Consider the following 18,456-nt stretch of genomic DNA (forward strand, 5'->3'; position numbering starts at 1 on the left):
GTGCTCTGTGGTGACCTAAATGGGAAGGAAATCCAAAAAAGAGGGGATATATGTATACGTATAGCTGATTCACTTTGCTGTACAGCAAAAACTAACACGTTGTAAAGCAACTATACTCCAATAAAAATTAACTTTAAAAAATTAATTACAATTACATGTTCAGTTGGGGTTTTACTTTTCTAGCTCCTGCATTTCTGAAGAGAACCCTGGACTGTGACCTGGCATGGGCAGAGCCGAGGAACTGCCCTGAGATGCTGCCACCCCATGTGACATTGGTCCCCGAGAGACACCTGCAAGGCTGGCTGGGGCCAGGAAATGAGACAACGCAGAGAAGGGAGGTGATGCCAAGAAGGAAGGACAAAACGAGGGAAAGAAGCCACGTGTTACAAGGAGAGAAAAGGGCGGGGAATAAAGAACCTTTAGGGGAGTGGTTTCACAGCCTCTAGTTACTTTAAGTTCTGAGAAAAAGATCACAGAGATGAATGATTCACAGTAATTTTTCCTAACAACATGACAGGAGAGGGAGGGAGAACAGGAACGCTGGGTGAGCCAGGCTGAGCCTTTAGCTGAAGCCCAGCCCTGTTCCCCCGACCGACGGGCAGGTGCATGGTGCCGTGCACTGTACAACTCGGGGTCCCAACCTGCCCATGCTCCGTACGGGTCACGTATCACAGGCGGCAACTGTATCTACACATAGAGGTGATTTGCAGGTCAGCTGAGGCTCTTTTCCTTTGTGTCAGCATACTTTGCACATTCCAATTAACTAAAAGTTTGCACCCAGTGGAAAAGAGAAAGTCACAGGCTTGCAGAAAATGACAAAGATGGAAATCCACAAAGCAGCCCCTCCCCTAATGGATACCCATCCTCATGGAAAGACAGTCACCTCTGGCCATCCATACGCCCAGCCCCTCACAGTTGTCAGGACACAGACAAGCATCCAGATTCTTTCCTCACGCTTCCCTGCTCTGACCTGACAGACATCGGTCCCAGCCTGTGCTTCAACCCAGGACGTAGCTTTAACAAGGAATTCCAGGAGAGTGAAACTGACCAGTAAATTATCCAGTGAGGAGCCGGACTCTGTGTGTGAATGCATTCAGGCAGACTTGGTTTCACCCAGTGAGCCATCTCTCTATGAGGTGAGTCTCAAAGGAGCCAATTAAAAGAGGCCAAAAGCCAAGTGGGATGGAATTGCACAGGGGGCCACGGGCAGGGGGAGAATCAGGAAACCTCGATGCCAGGTCTTGGTGGAACTTAATGATCTTCAGGTGGTTTTCACACTTGCTTCTGGGAGGGGGGAATCCATTATTCAAACAAAATCTTACTCAGAAATTGATATACAGGAAAATGAAATAGTCCTTGTATCCCCACTGGCAGATCCTGGGGCATCTCCCAGGGCTCCACGGGACACAGGAAGCCCATGATGCAGTCTAATCACCTCATTTTACAGGTGAGGAACTGAGGCCCAGAGAGGTGGTCTTCCTCAAAATCAAATGCCTAGGAGTAGACGTTTGCCCACCACCTGTCTTGCACCCCGCCCTAGCCCTTCCGTGAGGGTGGATCCCAGGAATGGCTGGAGACAGAAACTGAGGACACAACATGCCTCACACACGTCTGCCCCAGGACTGTCCACATCACCACCCAAGGGGTAAGGGATCCACCACCAAAGCTTGAGCCGAAATATAATGCAAACGGTGCTGCCACAGAAAACAGATCTTTGAATCTGCTTCGTCTCAAAAAGCAGAGAAGGAAGTCAGGCCAAATTCACAGAAATTGTTCTTTATGGAAAAAAAAAAGAAGAAGTAACTTTAGCAGAGCTGAAATCTCAGCTCTGTGCAAAGGGGACTGGCTGTCTCTCAGTTCACAGATGTTTGGGTCATACTCAAAATATGAGAACGGCCTGTTCCCTCCGCCCTCAAGACACCATCTCACCCTGGGACCTTGGCGGCCTCATCTGAATTTCAAGACAGAGCAAACAGAAAGCATGCTAGGGTTTAGTAAACAGCAAGGAAAGGACAAGGAGATGGTTCACTGAGGCAGTAAAAGAGGAATCTGTTTTAAATTGGGAAGAAATGTTCAGTTCAGATGGCCCCTTTAGCATGCTGCCCTCCAGACCTGGAAATCTCCAAGAATCTTTGAACTTGAAATTCTTGGAAACAACAGGTCAAAGTGCAGCAGTCGGAAAAAGTGGGGAAATTTAAACAATCTGGCTCTTTGGAGTTGGCCCATCACCATCATCACCAAAATCATGAGCAACCTAAAGCATAATTAGGCTTAACTTCTAACTTTGATAGGCTATGAAGTTATGCTAGTACTTGGGACTTGTAAAATGGAAATCCGTAAATAGAAAGGCTCCGAATGGAGTTTTAGATGTAAATCAGGAAGAATTCAATCGAAGGCAGGTAATGACACAAATGCCTATAAGGTGTTCCCTCCACGTGAATCCCAAGGCCACTAATTATAAGGAGAAACATGTCTAATTGTTTGAATAGCTATTAAAAGAATAATGGAAAGAATTAAAAGGAATTTTATAAGAAGGGAAGGGTATTACCAGTGTAGACAGGCAACACTGCTTATTCCTTGTACCTGTGACTCTCCAGGCAGTCGGAGGGAAGGAATGAAGTCTGATTCACCTTTGTAAACTGTCCTCCCCAACAGTACAGGGAACCTTCCATCTCAGCCAGGACAACTACCTGGGGCAATACCATTCACACAGGTGCTAACATACGTCATGTGAATTACTCGTGTTGAAAAGTCACCCACAGAACTTACCCACACACGTTCCCTCCTCTGAAAACCGGTAACCCTCCACACACTCGCATCGGAAAGTTCCTGGGTAGTTATTGCAGATTGCGTGGCTCCCACACACCGAGGGCTGCTCTGAACATTCGTCAATATCTACGGCAAAAAAAATGTTTTTAAGACTTATTTATTGATTTATTTATTTTTGGCCTCGCCGTTCAGCTTGGGGGATCTTAGTTCCCCGACCAGGGATCGAACCCAGGCCCCCTGCAGTGTAAGCGCCAAGTCTTAACCACTGGACTGTCAGGGAATTCCTCCCAAATTTTTGTTTGAATGCAGACTCTTAAAAAAAAAAAACACCTCTTCAAACACCACTAAACATAATAAAATAGAAAGCATTTTGGCATGCAAACGGATCCACTTTAAAACACACCTTTTTATGTTCCAAAAATGATGTTAAAGAAATCTTTTTTTCTGTGCATAATTTGAGAGTGATCCGAAGGCCCTCCTGCTAAATAAATGTGTACTCCCCGCTCCCCGCCCAACCCGCCCTGCCTTTTGGAGTTAGTTGCTGAGCCTGGCGCCCACTAACATCAGATGGGCAAATACGTGTTAGAAAGACGTGCAGACAAGTCTCCAGACTCTGAATAAGGTTCCTAAACTACAAAACGTAATTAAATATGCTCTTGTTCAAAAATATTTCCTTTCTCCAACGATACCGACAAAGCAAAGTGGGGCCGCTTAAAGCCTAATTGTGAATCTTGGAACGTTATCCTGCGCTTAATGCACTAACAGGAAAACCATTAACTCATAAGATTGTGAGTGATGCTCTCCCACAGGACAATACTGTGGCCATCGCGTGGGGTGACTGGAACAAAGGAACGTATGCTCCGGAGCTGGACACAGCTAGGTTCAAATCCTGCCTCCTTTCCTTACCAGCTTGTGTGGTCCCGGGCAAGTTGCCTCACTACTCTGCCTCAGTTTCCCCATTGGTGAGTACTCACACTACTATTCATCTTGAGGGGTGAAGAAGATTACTGAAGATTACAGAAAATGGATGTAAGCCTAGCCTGCTCGAGAAATGTACCTATTGGGACTTCCCGGGCCAGCCGGCGGTTAAGACTCCACACTCCCAATTCAGGGGGCACGGGTTTGATCCCTGGTTGGGAAACTAAGCTCCTGCATGCCGCGGGGTGTGGCCAAAAAATAAGAAGAAATTAAAAACAAAAAAGAAATGTACCTATTATTATTATCCTACACTACCAGCCACAGGGGTGTTCCGATTCTAGGAACATAGCCCTCAGGTGGCCCCTGGCACTGGGGGCCAGTCTGTGGCTACCACTACAGGAAGGCTGGTTGGCCCAGATAAGAAATCAAGCTACTCTGTCATCACCTGGGTCACCTGTCCACTGATGGATTGAAATAAATACAGTCACACAAGATCCTTCTGTGCCAACCTCACTCTCAGAGTGCACAGGTACTTCTGGCATTTTTAGAACTCTTGCAGATGCGTGTGAGGAAGATTTTATAGTGGCTGAGACCACACAACCCCCTCCCCCTCTCAGCTGCCCCTCCTCAATTCCATCATGTGAATCTTCCTCATGCTCCACCTCCGATGGCCAGTCCAGCCGGTCTCTTCACTGGTGAGGCAAAAGCCCTGCTGGCTTTTTGGACTATATTGCACAAGACAGGCATTTTTGCCACTTCAGCCCCGTAGTTGGACCTATACTCAGAAAAAAACCCAAACCAAATGGCATTCAGCTTTTGAAACTACACTGCAACGTAAGTTTCTGTGACGTGTTTAAGATACAAGATCTTGGGGCTTCCTTGGTGGCGCACTGGTTAAGAATCCGCCTGCCAATGCAGGGTACACAGGTTCGAGCCCTGGTCCGGGAAGATCCCACATGCCGTGGAGCAACAAAGCCCGTGAGCCACAACTACTGAGCCCACACACCACAACTACTGAAGCTTGTGCACCTAGAGTCCGTGCTCTGCAACAAGAGAAACCACCGCAGTGAGAAGCCCACGCACCGCAACGAAGAGTAGCCCCTGCTCGCTGCAACAAGAGAAAAGCCCACACGCAGCAAGGAAGAACCAACACAGCCAATAAATAAATAAATAATAATAAAAAAGATACAAGATCTCATATCACTTATATGTGGAATCTAAAATTTGGCACAAATGAACCTATCTACAAAACAGAAACAAGACTCACAGACATAGAGAACAGACTTGTGGTTGCCAAGGGGGGGGGAGGGGGGGAGGGGGGAGGGAGAGGGATGGACCGGGAGTCTGGGGTTAGTAGATGCAAACTATTACGTTTAGAATGGATAAACAACAAGGTCCTACTGTATAGCACAGGGAACTATATTCAGTATCCTGCAATAAACCATAATGAAAAAGAATATTAAAAAAGAACATATATATGTGTATAACTGAGTCACTTTGCTGTACAGCAGAACTTAACACAACACTGTAAGTCAACTATACTGCAGTTAAAAAAAAAAAAAAGATCTCAGACCAGACTATGGCTCCAGGCACAGCTGGAAGGTTACAGAACAAAGCCCCTCCCAAGGCAGCCTCTTAACCAGCTGGAGCTGGGATGGGGGTGGAGGGATATTCAGCAAGTGTGGACTTTCCAGCTCCATCCACCAGCTGCTGCTTCAACAACACGGGAGAAAAAGATCATTCTGCTTCACTGTGTTCTGCACTACAGCTCTCAGAGGACACTACAGGCCAGATGTCTGGACACGCTGTGCAAACTGCAGGGATCCACGGCTGAGGCTCAACTGCCAAAGCACGAGAGCACACAGCAGCAGTTTTCAATCAAAGGGACAGAACACAATCACCAGGGGAAATTTTCCAAGCTTCATTCCACCCCCTAGAAGGTTTATGGAAAGGGAAACTGCGTGTTTCAAGAAAGCTTCTTAGGTGATTGGAAGGATGCTCATCCGGCACACCCTACCTGGAGAACCACGGCAAACGGGACCTGGGGGCCCGTGGGATGAGGGAGGGGACGGTCCCCTAGCACTACCCCCACCTCCATTTTGGAATGTCTACACATAAAATCTTGGAAGGTCTACACATAAAACCTTGGAAGGTCTACACATAAAACCTTGGAAGGTCTACACATAAAATCCAAGCTGGGCGACTCCTTCTCTTTCAGAGCAAAACCCTAGCCATCTCCCTGCTATTATTTCACGGTCCTTACAGTTTGGAAATACTTCCTAATGCCTAATTTAAACCCTCCCTTCTGTAATTGGAGGCTAGGACTCTAATCCATTCTTTAGTAGAAACCGTGAACTAGTGATAACTGTTCCTTATAAAAGATCACAATATCTGCTTGAAGATTATTGTTCTTATTAGTCATGATCTGGTCAACGTCTTCACTGGGAAGAGGTTTCCTTTCACATAAATCATTCCCTAACCCAACAGGAAAATCCTGGATTATTCTTGTAATCACTGCTTCCTTTTCGACTTTTTTTCAGAGTGGCTACTTTTCAACAACTCTAAGTTTCTCTAAAGTGTGTCCTTTTCATAAACATCAGGCTCTTATTGGAGAAGAGTCTCAGGATTTATTTGTTAAATGCCTTGTGCACACTCAATGAGAGACTGTGCAAAACCCTCTCTTACAGCCTCCCAACTGAGAAATATAGGGAAGCCATTCTGTCAGGCACCAGAGCTCTTGTGATTCAACTGGCAATCTCCAAATTAGCTCGCAGGGTCACTCTGCAGTGTCTAATCAAGCCCAGCCTTACTTTGAATGTCATCTATCATTATATCAACACTACACACACTGAATGACAAAGGCTCACCCTCATCCTCTCCAGAGGCACTTTCCAGGTTAAAATAATATGTGAAGTGATCTGCTTAATGCAATTTCCTATCAACAGCCCGGTGTCTCAATGCATTAACACTACGAGGCTTATTCTCGTGACCCAGAACAGAAAGTAGCCTGACTAGGAATATACCCACATTCCATGGTGCAAATCTGCCAGGGCAAAAGCAAGCGCACACAAACGCCTGTCTTCCTGGGCCAACACATCGGAGGGGTTTCCACGATAGCAACAGATTCCATCCATAAAGCATGGCTGGTTGTGCCCTGGGAAAGTGAATCAAGCAGTCCCACCACAAGCTCAGGCACCAAAACCAGAATTAGCCAGAGGTTATGGGGCAGCAGGTTGGGGTAGCTCCACGTTCTACTAATACAGTAATTCCCCTACATACGAATGAGTTCCATTCCGAGAGTGCATTTGTAAGTCCAATTTGTTCGTAAGTCCAGCAAACTTAGGCTAGGTACCCAACTACCACAAGCATCTATATACCGCTGATTTTACGCATGCTTCCGGACATCTGGGCTTGAAACAAAGATACTGTACTCCCGTACTCTATACAGTACTGTACAGTAAAGTACACAAAAGCACAACCACTTATAGAGGATGCACGCACGTGACAATGTACACCAGACACGTGAACTAACTTACATGACGGGACACGCAAATGCACATTTGCAGCTTTGAAGGTTCGCAACTTGAAGGCTTGTATGTAGGGGACTTACTGTATTCAGTTGGCTTATGAAGCTGAAGCACAGCTACATAAAGACTAAGGAGGTACAGGCTTCCGCTGGAGAAATGGGAGCACCTCATCCCTTCGTGGTGTCCATCACCATCACCATCACCATCACCATGGCCTGGGAGGTCTCTGCTCACACACACACAGTATCACAGTTTCAAAGTGGCCTGAGCCAATTTAGCCATTCAAGACTGTTGGGCTCTTTGGGGAAACACCGGGGGAACTCTGATGATCAGAGGTGAGTAGGAACTATGTCCCCTGCCCAGTGGTACGTTACAAGGGAAGCGAGTCTCAGATTGAATTCTACCACACGGACCAAGTCCTCAGCGAGCCGGCTAAACAGTGGTACAAGCTGTTCCCGTAAGTCCAGTCCCTGCTCTCCATCCTTTCAGACGTTCCAATGAGCACCTCACATAAATTTCACTCTGAAGTAACTGCAGCCATACCCCAGCAGCAGGATCTGCTAACCTTCACATGAAATCAGCACACTAAAGCTGCCATTCATTGGAGGCATCCAATGGATTCAATTCAACGGATTCCAGACCCAAGGCATCGTTCCCAAATTCCAAGGCTGCTGGGCTCCCCAGATTCTTATGCCCCAGTCATGCAAGGGGGCTGCTCATCATTCTGGCCAAAAAGACATGTGCACGCCCCCCATTTCACTAGGGAAGCTTACTTCTAGCACTCCTTGCATTTGCTGGTGAGCCCCTGTGGCAGGTTTAGGAAGCTCTGACATTCTTACCCTAGTTGCCTCTGCTATATGGACTCTTCACGGAGTCAGGAGTCAACTAACCGCCTTTTGGCAGTGGATTAAAATTTAGTAACAAACATAAATATCAATCTGTCTACGTGAAAGTATTTAAAGTGAAATCATAAGCAATAAAATAAGTACAGTGAAGACAGTATAATATACGCACTTGAGTCAGAGACTCAAGGTCCAACGTTCTAAGGTCCCCGGCTCATCTGTAAAAACAGGAATAGACCTCCCACCCATTAGGATGGCCGCTATCCAAAAAACAAAACAAGTGTTGGCAAGAATGCGGAGAAATTGCAGCCCTTGCGCACTGGCGATGGGATATAAAATGGTGCAGCTGCTGGGGAAGACACTATGACGGTTCTTCGAAAAAAATCACACACAGAATTGATGTGACCCAGCAATTCCACTTCTGGGTATATCCCCAAAAGAGTTGAAAGCAGGGTCTCAAACAGATATTTGTACCCCATGTTCATAGCAGCGTAATTCACGACAGAAAAAGAATTGAAGCAACCCAAGTGCTTATAGACAAATGAATGGATTAAAAAGAAAAGAGAGTACGTGTACGCAATGGAATAGTTCGCAGCCTTCAGAAGAAGGGAAATTCTGACCCAGGCTACAACATGGATGAACCTTGGGGCCACTATGCTAAGTGAAAGAAGCCAGATACAGCAAAGGACAAATACTGTATGATTCCACTTACATGAGTTACCTAGAATCATCAGATTTGTAGAAAGTGTTATGGAATGGTGGTTGCCAGGGGCTGGCGGGGGAGGGGAGGGATGGGAAGTTGTTATTTAATGGGAACAGAGTTTCCGTTTTGCAAATGAAAAGAGTTGTGGAGATGGATGGTGGGGATGGTCACACAACAATGTAAATGTACTTAATGCTGCTGAACCGTACACTTCAAAAGAGTTAGAATGATCAATTTTATATTATGTCCATTTTACCACAATTAAAAATAATTTTTGAAAGACAGAAATGAAAGAATCTATCTCATGAGCGTTGCTGAATTAAATCAGTTAGTGTTTGTGAAGCACCTAACACAACAATGCCTGGGTACGTCGCAGTTGTAGTCATATTATGTGTGTTATAAACAGCGCTGACTTTCCCCTCCTTTAAGCCCATGTATTCTCGACGTGAAGGGGAGTGTGGCCTTATAAATTCTACTCTGCTGCTTAGAGTCAGGGCATCTGACCAGATGAAGGAAGGGCCAGGACCCCTAACCTCACGGAGGGAACACTGAGCGTGACCATCAGTGTTTATCTCACCGGTGCTGCCTCTTCCTCGCCCCTCTGCTGTACAGGATCTGTTTCTGCAGCCCCCCACCCCACTGCCCACCACCACCAAGTCAGAGTGGACAACTGTACCGTAGCAGGTCTGTCCGTCTCCCCGGAAGCCGATGGAACACTCGCAGGTGAACTGGGTCCCGGGGCCGGGGCGACAGGCTGCATTGCTGTCACACCCATGAGTGCCGATGTAGCAAGGATTCTGAAGGGCATCAGGGGAGCCGTCTGTGAAGGCAGAGACATTGAAACCCAGTGAGGATTCAGAAACTCTTATTCCTCCAGAAACCCCAGAAAGTAAGGCAGGACTGATGACCAGAAAACCCGCCGACTCCTGAGTCACCTGGGGGTCACCTGAGGCGGGATCAGCAAACTACATCCCTTTGGACATTTGTCTGTTTTTGTAAATAAAGTTTTACTGGAAACCAGCCACACCCATTCACTTGCATACGGTCCTTTTGTGCTACAGTCACAGAACTGAGAGAGACTGCACGGCTGGCAAAGCCTGAAATATTTATTGATACTGTCTGGCCTTTTAAGAAAAACATACGCCAACCCCTGATGCCTGGAGCTACAGCTGTCAAAGGAAGGAGACAGACACCTGCCCTCCTTCTGCTTTATGGAGCTGAGGACAAACTCGACTAGCTGGAGAAGTGACCTGGGTACAGAGGGAGAATCAAAAATAACTGAAAAAGTGAAAGACCTTCACACCTAGACCCCAAATATACAGAACCCCTAGGGCTTAAAGATTTGGATGATGTGAGACCTGACACTGGGCTGTCCCACTAGCTGCAGCTCCTTCCACGCAGCCAGAAGCACCCCGAGACTAGCCCCCGCCTCTCGCAATGTGCCGTCCCCGGGCAGAAAGCTCGTTGTAGGCTCCGTGCCTGACTTTCAGCAGATTTGATTAGGATTTCCCCAGGCCCTGAGCACACAGTGAGTATCAGAGTGTTTTAAATGCCTGGCCATCCATAGGCACATGACAAGATGCTCAACATCGCTAATTATTAGAGAAATGCAAATCAAAACTACAATGAGGTATCACCTCACACCGGTCAGAATGGCCAGCATCAAAATATCTACGAACAATACATGCTGGAGAGGGTGTGGAGAAAAGGGAACCCTCTTACACTGTTGGTGGGAAGGTAAATTGATACAGCCACTGTGGAGAACAGTATGGAGGTCCCTCAAAAAACTAAAAATAGAACTACCGTATGGTCCAGCAATCCCACTCCTGAGCATATATCCAGACAATTCAAAAAGATACACGCACCCCTAGCAGCACTATTCACAATGGCCAAGACATGGAAACAATCTAGGACATGGAAACTACAACAAGTGAACTTATCTAGGATGCAGAAATAGACTCACAGACACAGAGAACAGACTTGTGGTTGCCAAGGGTGTGGGGGAAGGACAGGGATGGATTGGGAGTTTGGGGTTAGAAGATGCAAACTGTTATATAGAGAATGGATAAAGAACAAGGTCCTGTTGTATAGCACAGGGAACTACAGTCAATATCCTGCAATAAATCATAATGGAAAAGAATAAAAAATAAAATAAAAATAAATGCCCGGCCATAGGCAGCTGCAGCCCTTGGATGGTCTACTCTTTAAGGTAACTCAAGGATTATCATTCTGCTCTACCCCAAATGGAATAATGAGGAGGCCTTAGGTTAGCAGAACAGAGACAGGTAGGTTTTCTAAGAATCATAAATGACAAGACGTTTATTTCTGCCGGGAGCTATTTCAGCATAACTTTCTTCTTCTTACTGAGAGTAAGAGACGAAAAACAACATGTCAAAAGCACCGCGAGAGCCGTGCAGGCAGACACACACGACGCCCAGGCTGAGCTGCCACCTCTTACCCCTCACAGGACCAATAGAGTTGCTCAGAGCATAGCGCAAGATCCTCTCCTCCTGGTTGTACAGGACAAACACGCTGTCCACTGAGAGCTGCTGGGTGCTGGGCAGGGCCGGCCGGGAGTCGTCGTGGACGCACTCCTGGAAGGTGATGGTCTGGCGCCACTGGTAAGTGTGGACGTGAGAAGGGGCAGTGCCATCCCGCTCGGGTTCCATCACTGTGTACTCCCGGGTGGAGGATGATGTGATCACTGGATGCGGGAGGGAAGCAGGGAGACAAGGCAGGGACACAAAGGAGAGATCTTGAGGATACAAGAGGCTTAGTCAAGGGCTCTAAAACCATCAGCAGTATTCTCTGCCTATACTGCTACCAGATGAGAGATCGGACGGAACAGGATACATAAAACTATTTATTTCAGCACTGGGACTCATTCTGCCACCTAGATTTCCCATACTATTATTGATGTTGTTTGCATTAGAAACAGTTACTGCTTTTTCTCATCAAGTGCTTCTCTATAAGTTCCTAAGTCACCCAGAACCAACCCAGAGTTTAAGGTCTGATGGAAAGAGCACGGGCTTGGAGGGAGAGACACCTGAACTCACACCTTGCCCCTTCGCTCACAAGGCGTGTGATCATAGGCCAGTTACTAACTTCTTTACCCTCTGTTTCCTTTCCGACATGGGCTGCGGTGAGGATGAGATAATGTATGTAAAATTTCTGGGATCAAGCAGGCTAATACTCTCATTAAGACACACCACCGTTTACGGAGCATTTACCACGCGACTAGCAGAGTGCTAACTGCTTTTTACGGGTTATCTCACTTAGGATTCAATAAATAGAGGCTGCTATAAATAACCCTAGATTAAACGGTTCTCTGATATATAAAAATGAGACACTCATAGGTTTCAGTAGCCAATTTCTATAAATTACTGAAGAGCCGTGAGCAGATCTCAATAGAGAAAGGAAAGTCTTCCCCACTTAGAAGACAGCTCGCTTTTCCCCCATACAATGAAAATCTCAACTTCCTATTTTAAAAAAAGTATAGAAGACTCTTTATATCTGTGTGCTCTGTGGTAGTTCACAATCAAAGCCAGAGGATACATAAAAGATTAGTGTAAGTTGCCTCCTGTCCAGCTCCCACGTGCTGGGCTGCCAGAAACACCATCTGGTCGTAGCCTGACTTGCAGACCGGGGTGCTGCGGCTCCTTGCACCTCCTACTCACCCACTCGTTTTCCCCAGGAGAGCCGGAGCGAGCCACAGGGCCATGGTAATTGGTACAACCATTCTGGATGGCCATTTAATAAGGGCCTTTAAAGAGTCTCCCTGGTTTGACTCGGCACTTCTATTTCTAGGAATTCGGTCAGAAAAGAATCAGAAATGTGGTCCAGATTTATGATGAAGGTGATTATTTCAACTCATTATGAGAAGGAAAAATTGGAAATAACCTAAGCTTTAGAAAAGAGAATGGTTTACATTGAGAGCCATACAATAGAATGGTAGAGATTCATTAAAAAGTGTTTGCAAAGCCTAGAATGAAACTATCAAGTATTCACAATTTGATGCTAACTGGAAAAGTGAAGATACAATAATGTGGCATGACTGAAATTATGTAAATAGAAACTATATACTTGACTGTAGAGTATACAGTAGTAGTGCATCAATGTTAAATTTCCTGATTTTGATGAATGTACTGGGACCGTGTGAGAGGATGTTCTCGTCCTTAGGAAGAACACGTAAATTATTTAGGGAATGAAGGATCATGGTGCCTACAACTTACTCTCCAAAAAAACCATATATATATATATATATATTTATATATATATATTATGTATGCGAGAGAGAATGATAAATCAATGTAGCAAAATGTTAACAACTGGTGAGGCTGGGTAAATGATATGTGGAAACTGCTATTTTCAACTTTTCTGTAAATTTGAAACTTAAAAAGTACATACAGATGTATATTATAATAAAATTATACTGTTTTGAAATTATATAATATGGTGAGATTTTATGTTGGGATATTATTTGTGTTGGTATATATACATATGTTGGGGTATTTTTTATATGGAAGGAAAAGGCTGAAAGGAAATACACTTAATCTAATAATAATTGTGTCCTGGTTTTACATCTGTAAGTTATGTTTATTTTCTTTTCTGCCCTCAATTCTCTCCAATGAGTGTGCATGGTATCTATTAGAGAAAAGGTGATTTGTATAAGGTACCCCCTGCACTTCCCTCTCCGAAGGCCAGGAGATAGCATGAGTTCAGGGCTGGAGCCTGTGGGTGACGCTGGCCCAGGACGCGGCACTGGCCCGGGACGCGGCGCTGCGGCTCACCCTGGTGGGAGTAGTGGTAGAGCTCCGTGTAGGGCTCGATGTGCACCGAGGAGCCGAAGGTGATCTGCGGCACTCGGCCCTCCAGCTCCGTGTCGATGGTCAGGTGTCCGTGCTCGTCAATACCGCTGAACTGCTGCTTAATGAACAACTTGTCCGGGTGCCCCACAAAGGTCACCTCAGCCTGGCGGGTGAATTCGCCCCCTGCAAAGCAAGGTCAGTCTGTCACGTTGCTGTCAGGGAAACCACCCTCATGCCCACCCTGGGCTCACTGTGGGGACAGGCTCACACCTCCTCTGCAGATGCTTTAGTTTGGTTAGTAGAAATGGGGCTGTTGACACCAAGGACAGAGCTGGGACATCCATATGGCCCAACTGAGTCACGCGCAAGAAACAGAAGCTGCTTGCCAGCTGCAAACCAGCATCTGAGATGGGTGGGCTCATGGCTTGTGCTGGAAAAAGCAGGGGATGGGAGTTGGACTCCCAGCTGTGCTGGGTACTGGTTGGGTGAGCCTGAACAAGTTATTTAACCTCACGGGAGCCTGCATTTCCTGATGATGAAAAAGGGACACAGTCTGTCTTGGGGAAATTAGGTAAGTACGTTAAAACGTCCTCTGCCCAACATGAAGCGCTCCAGGATGTCGGCTGTGGGAATGACTACTGTAAGAGCTAAGCCCTGGTCAGGATGGGCCACTTGTTCAGAACAAACTATCACCAGACCCAGAAACCATCCTAGGAGCACACACTAAGGTGCTGGCTCAGGATCTCCCCTTGGTCTGGGCAGGGAGGCAGCCCCCGACAAGCAGGAAAAAATACCCCCCCTTCTTCCAGCTTCCTCCCTTTGCCACCTTTGCAGACGCCTGATAGCAGAGCTGACAGCCATTTCATGATATGTGAAAAGTACATGAAATTTACATTTCAGTGCCCATGAAGAATTTCATTCCAACACAGACATGATCATTCATTTGCATATTATCTTTGGTGCTTTCGCTCGAGGACGACAAAGTTGAAGACAGTTAGCCCCCTACGTACGGATGAGTTCTGTTCTGAGAGCGCATGCGTAAGTCCAATATGTTCGTAAGTCCAACAATGTTAGCCTAGGTACCCAACAAACACAATCCGCTATCTAGGACTGTACTGTAATAGGTTTACAATACTTTTCACACAAATAATACATAAAAGAATAAATGAAGAAAAAAATAAAGAAAACATTTTTAATCTTACAGTACAGTACCGTACCTTTCAAAGTACAGTAGTACCAGCTACATCACCGCTGCTTTTACGCTTGCTTGCAGACATCCTGGGCTTGAAATGAAGATACTGTACTACCGTACTCTATACAGTACTGTACAGTGAAGTACACAAAAGCACAACCACTTGTAGAGGATGCACTCACGTGACAACGTACGCCAGACACGTGAACTAACTTACGTGATTGGACATGCAAACGTAGGTTCGCATCTTTGAAAGTTCGCGACTTGAACATTCGTATGTAGGGGACTTACTGTAGCTGTTAACAGAGCCCGAATAGCCTAAAACATTTAGGCAAAGCTTAAAATATTTACTAAATGACCCTTTGCAGAAAAAGTTGGACAACTCCTGCTTTATAGCCCCCAGGTCCCAGGCAGATTTCCAGCTGATAACACAGGGGCAGTTAAGAAGGACCATTGTAGTAACAAAGATTTGCTGTTGTAGGGAATTTGTAAAGACTCCCTCAGCCTCCCTGAAGCTGATGTAAGTTACAAAGGACCATCCATTTAAGTCAACCCATATTCAAGGCAACACCAATATGAAATGCTGTGTAGCCAAGGACTAGGATCTGTGGATCTGGCCACAAAGCTCGACTACGTCTGCAAAGGGAAGAGCATGTGTTTGCAAGAGAGCCTGAACATCGTTATGATACTCGGGGTACACATGCCTGTGGGAGAGGGAGAAAAAACATTGGACCATACATAAGGTATCTTATACCCTTTTCAAATATATATCCTCTCCTTTCTTAAAACGTCCACATTTCAGGAAGTTAGGTATTTATGCTCTGTAACTTTGGGAGGGGTGTCTGTGCAAAGCCTACAGATCCTGCTCTCGGCAGTGTTTTCACGATAAAGCCGTGGCTGAAGCTACAGTGAGGCTAGGGGTGTTGGAGAAGGCAGGTCTAGGTAGTCAGAGGCGGCGGCTATGTACCTGTGCCCCAGAACAGCGGGCTCCAGGTCCTAGGAGCGGCCAGAGATGAAGGATGCAGACTCCTCCAGCCAAGCAGTTCCAGGAAAGGACCTCCAGCACAGGGGGACCAGCCTCAGCACAGCAATGGGAGAGGCCACCACTGCTCCAGGGAAGCATCTCCTCCGCTCCCACCCACCGACAATCTGCCCACATGTCCCCTAAAGACTGAACTTTCCCCGACGGGACACGGTCTCTAGGCAGCTCCAAGGACACTCAGCTTTCCTAAGACTCGTGAGGATTATGCTTATCAGGCTGACTTTACCAGCTAGAAATGACAGGTTCCTTTTCTCCAAGCAGATACTGAGGAAATATCAAATGTCAGTTTCAGATTAGTTGGGAATTTGGAGGCAGGCTGGATCAGTAGAAGAAGCCCCATACGTTGGGTTGTGAGGATATAGGAGCAAACATCCTTTGCTCCGCCTAAATCTATATCTCCGCCCTGAAATCGCTCCCTGATCAAAATGCAATTCTAGACAGTCTTAGTTAACGTATATTAATTGAAAAACTTCTTGATAATTTTACCTCAACACCTTATTTCCAGAGCCACAAAATGCTTATCGGTAAGTTACTTGCAGACATGGAGTTCCCTTTCCATTCACCCCAGCCCGTTAATTTTAAGGTCTGATGTCAGTTACCTGTGATGCTAAACCCATTCTTGAATCCATCTTGCTCCACGGCAAACATCCATCCAATGATGCCTCCAATAGGGGCCAGAGGAAGCAGAGAGTATCCGATGGTCTCAGGAATGGTGCTGATGGCTGTGTAGGAGCGCCCATGGTTCATTACCACGTAGGAATGGAGGTCGGTGTTCTCAAAGACAATGGGAACTTGGCTGTTCCCCACAAAGACCTTCCCTTTCACCTTGCCGTTAACTCTCTGGGGGGTACCTGAGTGAGAAATAAAGAAAGCAGCCAGCCCTTCAGAATAGAATAGTACATCTGGTAGGATCTGTACCTATAAAAGCAAAGAGCCAAACAGTGCTGGGGTAAAGGGCTTTGGGGTAAGTGAAAGCAGCTGTTCAAAAAAGGCAGCTCCTATGGCTGTGTCTATGAGCCTTACAAATTCCAATTTCTTCCTCTCTTCCACGCTGATGGATCATGTACACCAGAAAAGTGAGACCCATTGTTTGATGGAGGAAGGTCTGAGGCAAATAAAACGATCTCATAGAACAGTATCATGGGTGGTCTAGAACTAGGTGGCATAAATGTCTCACTTTTGAGAGTATCGGGGACAGAATTAGTCATTTCACTGGGACAGCAGGGCTAAACTGGATGGGACATTTGGTTGCCTGATCTGTAACACATCTTAAAGAGCATCTCCGGCTCAAACATAGGACTGCCAGTCTGAGTCCTGGACCTTCACTCAAGCCAAGCCAGACAGAAGTGGCCACAGCGGATATCGAAGGCCACACAAATATGCCCTCTGACCCAGAACCAGCTTGTGGGCTGGGGTGTGTTTGTTGTTCCATTTAGCCAACTGGGAAAGATGGGAAACTTACTATGGCATATTTAAAAGCTTTCTTCATAAATTGCTAAATAGTATATGTATAGGACACCGTCTCTGAAAATCACATTAATGATAAAAGTTAGCATACACTTAGGGGCAAATATCTGAAGAGGTGTACACAAAACTGCTACCAGTGGCTAACTCAGGGCCATATGGTGAACTTTCATTTTCTATACTATACATCTCTATAATGTTCAAATATTTATAACTTGCATATATTTATTATTGTTTAATCAGGAAAAGATAAGCTCTCAAGAAATTAAGTTGTTCTTGTATTTGAATAAGAAAATTGAAGGTTACCACATGACCCAGCAATTCCAACTCCTAGGTATATACCAAGAGAACAGAAAACATACATCCACCCAAAAACTTGTACACGGACGTTCTTAGCAGCATTATTCACGATAGCCAAAAACGGAAAGCACCCAATGTCCATCAATTGATGAATGGATAAACAGAATGTGGTATATCCATGAAATGGATATTATTTCGCTAGAAAAAAGGAATGAGGTACCCGATACACGCTAAAACATGGGTGCACCTTGAAAACATCATGCTAAGTGAAAGAAGCCAAACACAAAGGTCCCATGTTGCAAGATTCCATGTATATGAAATATCCAGAACAGGAAAACCCGTGTTGACAGACAGTAGATTAGTTGTTGACAGAGAGTGGGGATGAGGATAAACTGAGGGTGACGGCTAAGAGATCCAGGGTTTCCTTCTGGAGCGATGAAAATGCTCTAAAATTAGAGGTAGTAGTTGCAACACTTAGTTAATATACTAAAAAGAACCAAATGGTATACTTTAAGTGACTGTGTTACTTACATCTTAAAAAAAAAAAAAAAACTGAAGGAAGAGGTAAATAAGTCACCCTGGACTGTTCAGGTCTGATGTAGAAATTCTATCACTTACTGATTGTACATATTGTGTTTCTCTTCCTAGATTATAAATGTCTTTCCCACCCAACTCCCTGGCTCCGTCTTAGCAGAGGTTTCTGTGCACAGTAAGTTCTCAGTAAAGTTTGTAGAATAACCTGAGACAAACGAGCCCTCATCTGAGCATGGTCACCCGTGTTCTGAAGACTTTCTGCTGTGTTCAGTATGCCTTAGCTGCTAAACAGGGTCACTGAGGGACTTCCCTAGCGGTCCAGAAGTTAAGACTCCACACTCACACTGCAGCGGGCAT

The 18,456-nt window shown here is 45.7% G+C and overlaps 1 protein-coding gene across 2 annotated transcripts in view; it reads right to left on the reverse strand.

The window, feature by feature from the left end:
• The window catches only part of NID1 (nidogen 1), a 93,627-nt gene that overhangs the window by 42,497 nt on the left and 32,674 nt on the right, over positions 1 to 18,456 (reverse strand). For both annotated transcript variants that reach the window (XM_027094022.1, XM_027094021.1), the window contains exons 6-10: positions 16,401 to 16,652; positions 13,550 to 13,750; positions 11,218 to 11,463; positions 9,436 to 9,579; positions 2,770 to 2,895 (exon numbers count right to left, since the gene is read on the reverse strand). In XM_027094022.1, coding sequence (XP_026949823.1) covers positions 2,770 to 2,895; positions 9,436 to 9,579; positions 11,218 to 11,463; positions 13,550 to 13,750; positions 16,401 to 16,652 — 969 coding nt within the window. The remainder of the gene's footprint in view (positions 1 to 2,769; positions 2,896 to 9,435; positions 9,580 to 11,217; positions 11,464 to 13,549; positions 13,751 to 16,400; positions 16,653 to 18,456) is intronic.

This window comes from Aethalodelphis obliquidens, unplaced genomic scaffold (assembly GCF_003676395.1).
Source record: "Aethalodelphis obliquidens isolate GAN/ISIS:26980383/991018 unplaced genomic scaffold, ASM367639v1 scaffold87, whole genome shotgun sequence".
In the NCBI taxonomy this organism is placed as follows: Eukaryota; Metazoa; Chordata; class Mammalia; order Artiodactyla; family Delphinidae; genus Aethalodelphis; species Aethalodelphis obliquidens.